Source organism: Vollenhovia emeryi, unplaced genomic scaffold (assembly GCF_000949405.1).
Source record: "Vollenhovia emeryi isolate VEMERY1.0 unplaced genomic scaffold, V.emery_V1.0 DF939430.1, whole genome shotgun sequence".
Lineage (NCBI taxonomy): Eukaryota > Metazoa > Arthropoda > Insecta > Hymenoptera > Formicidae > Vollenhovia > Vollenhovia emeryi.
In genome coordinates, this window is record NW_011966936.1 from 58,980 (window position 1) to 64,605 (window position 5,626).

At 41.3% G+C, this 5,626-nt stretch overlaps 1 protein-coding gene across 1 annotated transcript; it reads right to left on the reverse strand.

Moving 5' to 3' along the window:
* Positions 1 to 1,180: 1,180 nt before the first annotated feature.
* On the reverse strand, positions 1,181 to 5,453 carry LOC105557703 (ribosomal protein S6 kinase 2 beta). The gene is made up of 13 exons (XM_012005018.1): positions 4,740 to 5,453; positions 4,470 to 4,664; positions 4,312 to 4,393; positions 4,078 to 4,238; positions 3,655 to 3,761; positions 3,381 to 3,558; positions 3,133 to 3,298; positions 2,907 to 3,059; positions 2,543 to 2,808; positions 2,224 to 2,472; positions 1,909 to 2,147; positions 1,567 to 1,828; positions 1,181 to 1,500 (listed from the first exon to the last, which is right to left on the reverse strand). Exons 1-13 carry the CDS (start codon positions 4,791 to 4,793, stop codon positions 1,369 to 1,371), a joined length of 2,244 nt encoding a protein of 747 aa, XP_011860408.1. The 5' UTR covers positions 4,794 to 5,453; the 3' UTR covers positions 1,181 to 1,368.
* Between the last annotated feature and the right edge of the window lie 173 nt (positions 5,454 to 5,626).

The following is a 5,626-nucleotide window of genomic DNA, read 5'->3' on the forward strand; positions in this document are numbered from 1 at the left end:
TATATATAATATATATTAAATATTTAAGTACTTTTTGACTTTCACCTTATATTGCTCGTATTATTATTGGCCTGTTGTTATTGTTGATTTGTCTTTACAAGAGTTTGAATCCCTTCAAAAGGAAGCCACAGTGTGAGAATACACTCTACACAATTATTGATTTATTTAACAAATTATCAACCAAGTATTACAATAAAACAATGATTACATAATTTCATTAAATTAATTTTTCTAGTTGCTGCAACTCGTAATATCTTATTTCTTTTAGAATTCACTGTCAGACTTGCGCAAACATCGAGATCTTCAAGTTTCGATAGAACGAAAAAAACGAGTCGGACTTAATTACATTGGACAGAAAATTGTACATTTAATGCGTATCGAAATATTTATATATATTTTAAAATCACAAACGATTATATTCCAGGCATTTTCATCTCTTTTTCTCCGAACGAGATGCGGCATCATCAAGTACGAAACTAAACTGCGCGTTTTGACTTTTACTGGAATCTTTTGTCTTCCGTTATATTCTATTGGAGTCCCATTATGGTAACACATGGTGAAACAAACGCGTCGTGTGATAAGCGCATCTTATCACACATACGCACGTATGTAAGCGTATACAGGGTTTACTAAAACCACCGGATATCCTTTTAATCATAAATTCTTTAGAAACTTTCAAGGCAAAAATTCTAATACAAAAATGTCGAGGCTATGATAGTTTTTAAATAATAAGCGATTACATTTCACAAATGACAGGCCTGAGATTTCGCGCGCTCAGGTACGGCGACGCGACAAGTGATAAAGATGTTCCTACGATATCGCCCTTTTCAGCATAGTGACAACTTTCATGGCAACTGATGTTGATCGACCACTTTGACAGCTGTAACACTTTGAAGTTACAAAATGTTGCAAATTTTGACTTGAATTGAATAAAAAGGGGCGACATTCACAGGAACACTTTTATCACTCGTCATGTCGCCGTGCCTGAGCGCGCGAAATCTCAGGCCTGTCATTTGTGAAATATAATCGCTTATTATTTAAAAACTATCACAGCCTCGACATGTTTATTAGAATTTCCCTCTTGAAATTTTCTAAGGAATCTGCGATTAAAAGGATATCCGGTGGTTTTAGTACACCCTGTATAGTATATACATATATATTATACGCAATTAACTATAAATAAATATCACATTCGGCTCACTGTTATAAACGTTCCGTTATACATATACTTTCCACGACGATATCAAGGTCATTTACAACATGGGCACTTTAAACTACCTTCGCTTGTACTTTGAAATATGATTTTGTTATCCTAAGTATTGAAATTTGTAGAGATAAGAGATAAAAGCTGTACAAGAAATGTGAAAGTTAAACTTGGGCAAGAGCCCCACCGGATTTGCCTTGTGTTCGACGACGTGCCAATTCGGACATGACCACGGGACCGATATGCGGCGATCTCGGACTACTCGCTATCATTCTATACGTCTCCGCGACTGCCATCTGAAATAAGGATATTCATTGACGTGATAGAATTGTGATAAAGAAAAATTGTGACGGACATAATACCTTGAGACTCTGCGGATCTTTAATAACATCCGGCAATACTTTTGGAGGGATACGATGTCGATTTACAATCCATGGATATTTCAAAATCATAGCTGCCGTAGGTCTTCGAGTGGGATCCAAGTGCAGCATCCTCTTAACTAGTTCCTTAGCTTCGTTGGAAATATGACACCATATCCCGCTTTCGACGTCTATATATCCTGAGCCAATACGACCTAATATATCGCTCGCGCTATCCCCCGGGCTGTTGCGGAAAGGCGTGTACCTGCGTATCGCACGAGTCAACTACGTTAGAGTCAAAGTTATCAGAATTATGCTACGGTTGCATTTGTTTCCGCGGTTTACCCAGCTAGCATGATGTACAATAAAACTCCCAGTGACCAAATGTCACACGCTGCGTCATATCCTTGGCGCTTCAACACTTCGGGTGCTACAAAGTTGGCTGTGTAACAGGGCGTCATCAGCAGACCGTTCTCCGCTCGTAATTGCGTCGCAAAACCAAGGTCGCATATACAAAGTGTCGCTGGGTCACCGCCCGGTTTCGTGTAGAGAATGTTCGACGGCTTTAAGTCTCTGTGAACGACCTATTCGTTTCGTTTTTAAGCAACAACATTCACCTATATCCACCTATATCCACATACGTACTGGATGCACACTTACTCCGTTCTCGTGAAGATAGTGCACCACACTGGTAACAGTGTAAATGACCTCGGCGGCTTCCCTTTCGGTGAAATTCCTTCTCTGTAGCAAACGATCGAGAAGTTCGCCACCGCGCAAAAGTTCCAACACGAGATACACTCGTTTATCATCCTCGTGAACCGCTCTCAACGTTACGATGTGCGGGTGCCTTCCGTATCGCAAGAGGATCTCTATTTCATCCGTCGAGTCTCGCTTCGATTTCTCAATCACCTATTTTACATTCTGTCGTTATTTATCCAATTCTTTCTTCCCCTTGTACATCTCTCTTGAAAGATATTACCTTTACAGCGTACTCCATCTTGGATGCTATGTGAACGGCCAAATATACGACACTGTAGCTTCCTCTGCCAATCTCGTGTTTAAATTCATATTCGTCAGTTATGGAAACGGGATTGACATAGGTTGGAAAGATAGCGCTGATGTTATCGTAGTTTCTATATTCGGGAGACATTACGTGATCCGCATCCGCGAGCAAACCCGGCGCGACAAAGCTGAATCCGCGGAATAATTCGTGCGCGTTTGCGCTAGGTGGTACTCCAGGAGAATCTGTAAAGTGAAAAGCGAAACGTGCCATTGCTCTTTCCCTTTTCCTCCGCTCGTTTTACCTTATTTTAATTTTACAAGAAAGAGAAGAGTCACCACACCTTTAGGTGTTTTACAGGTAAATTCGTTATCGAAGTAAAAGGCATCGTCTTCCCTAACAGCTGGCTTAAACGGCGGTCTTATCTCCTTTTTGTAAAGAGCGTCCCAATCGATGGTGGCGAAGAAGATGTGGCTTTTAATCTCGTCCACTCCGCCTGAGAAGCAAACGACTTTTCTGTAATTGCTCCATTACTTCTTCAAAGCGCAACATTTTATTTCATGTTTTACCAGATCCAAGACGATTTGCCGGATTTCTCTTGAACAACACTCTTAAAAGCGCCTGCGCCTCTGTCGAAAGATTGTGCGGCATTCCGAGTTTAGCTTTCAAGATTTGCGTCATCGTCTCTTTACGATTTGTACCTTGAAACGGAAGAGCGCCCGTCAGCATTTCAAACTGAAAAATATGACAAAGAGCGTCGACACCATCGTCCATAATCAGTATCATATGTGCTGTACAAAACAATTTCAACTCCAACCATTAAGACACCGAAGCTCCACCAATCCGCTGTACAAGTGTGTCCTTTTCGGTTAACAATCTCCGGTGCCATATATTCGACGGTGCCGCAAAACGAATACGCTTTCGAGTCATCCAAAGGCTGTTTGCTCAAGCCAAAATCCGTCAGAGATATGTGGCCTTCCGTGTCCAACAGAATGCTATCGCGTATGTAGCGGAAGAAGAAAAGGATGATTTTAATAGCGTTAATATCTCAGAAGCACGCTGGCGGGGAGTAATGTGTAAACGATACCAACTTTTCGGGCTTCAAGTCTCGATAAATGATTCCAAGTTTATGTATGTGATCCAACGCGAGTGCTAGTTCAGCCAGATAAAACTTGACGTCATCTTCTGTAAACATTACCTGAAACGCAATTCACATTCAATAGCTGCTTTCCTTTTACACTCAAGTGATACTGAGTCACTCAGTTATGTGAGTATTTTATACTCAGATATGACGTCATTAATGTGTCTATTAAACTCACTAAAAAAACACATGGTCTTTTGATCGTGTGCAAAAACTCAGTTAAATCTGGTTGAATCTCACTTAAGAATCAAAAGGAACATGCATTCAACTGAGTTATGACGTCACAAGTGAGATTTACCTGAGTTTTCATGTAAAAGGAAGCAACTAATATTACTAGCAATGGTTTAGTGAAATTTCCAAGTAAGAATCTCACCTCTTTGGACAATCTGGAAAAGAGATCGCCACCTTTCAGAAAGTCTAGAATTAAATAGAGTTTTCCCTCGGTTTGAAAGGCATAATGCAGTCGGACGATGAACGGATGCTCCACGTCTACCAATATGTTTCTCTCCATTTTCGTTCTGACTCTATCGCGAACTGTAGACAAGTGGACAGGATAATTGTCGCGTGTAACAACGAAACGATCAACATCAAATAAATTTCCAGATACCTTTCAAGGTCGCCTTCTTCAAGACTTTCATAGCGTACAGAGTTCCGCTGTCTTTTCCAACAACTTTTCTCACTAAAAACACCTACAAGAGCGTCGAAATGACGTGGCGTGAAAGAGAGCGTGCAACAATGTTTACTACTTATCGTTAGTATTCTCACCTTGCCAAAGGATCCTTGGCCAAGGACTTTTAACAATTCAAAGTAAGAAGGTTCGGCTTTCTCATAACCATTCCTCGCCATGTCGCGCACCTCGATCTCGTGAGACTCGGAGCAACAGTTCGATCTTTCGATCGAATTTCCCTGAGTGACCATTGTTTCTTCCTGATTTTCGGCCGGAAGAATTTCTGTGCTTTGCTAAAGACAGATGCAAGAAATGGCCATAAGTGAAGGGGAAGAAAAAAGGATGCCAAGAGTATCGAGGGTTTTCACCTTTTCATCTGTGCGATGCTCGGTCCAAGGGGCCGCTAGAGTTGCCAACGGCATTATATCTAAAGTTTTGTCTATTTGCGGAATCGCAAGCGTTTTCGCGTCAAGCACTTGCTATTTTATTCACTCGTTAGTAACATGTGCGGGCGTCTGCTCGCTTATCGTCGAGTTCGCTCGACGGAACCGAAATCCACCGTTGAGTGTTACTGACTCACTAGTCTCGCTACTCGCTACCGACTGTAGCGATGCCGTTTCACGACTCACGTTTGAGAAAATGAGAACGTCAGCCACATCGCGACAGCGGTGGTGGGGATGGCTCTCGTGCCGCACACAGGCTACGTGCTGTATACATATGTGTGCGCACGTATGCAACACGTACATGTGTGCGGCACGGGACCATCCCCACTCTATCCCCACCACCGCTGTCGCGATGTGGCTGACGTTCTCAAACGGCATCACTGCCGACCACAGACTTCTATATAACACTAGACCGCTAACTCCCTCCGTGCGTTCTTTTAAGGTGCCTTTTCATGCTGACGCTCGACGCTCATTTTAAGCGACAAAAAGGTCACGTGATCACGATTGTCGCTAGCGACAGATGGAATCCATGAAAAGGGGTATAGCGTTAAATTTTTAACGATTCTAACCTATTTTATAGTAGTAACCGCAGTGACATACATATTTATAGTGGTAAAAAAGAAATTACGACAAAGTAATTTCAAATAAATAAGAGTAAGTTTTTTTACAGCGAAAATAATTTTTTACAAAAAACTGTTTTCATAATGTTATATTTTTTCTAATACAGAGCATTTGTACAAACATTAGAATTAATGTCATTTGCATACAAATATCATGCGTGGCTAAAGGAATGCACGACAATCATCAATAAA

Coding starts and splice junctions, on each gene's coding strand:
- LOC105557703 (XM_012005018.1), bottom strand. CDS start 4,793: ATGCCGTTGGCAACTCTAGCGGCCCCTTGGACCGAGCATCGCACAGAT. Junction 4,665..4,739: donor AGCATCGCACAGATGAAAAG/GTGAAAACCCTC, acceptor ATCTGTCTTTAG/CAAAGCACAGAAATTCTTCC. Junction 4,394..4,469: donor GCCAAGGATCCTTTGGCAAG/GTGAGAATACTA, acceptor ACGCTCTTGTAG/GTGTTTTTAGTGAGAAAAGT.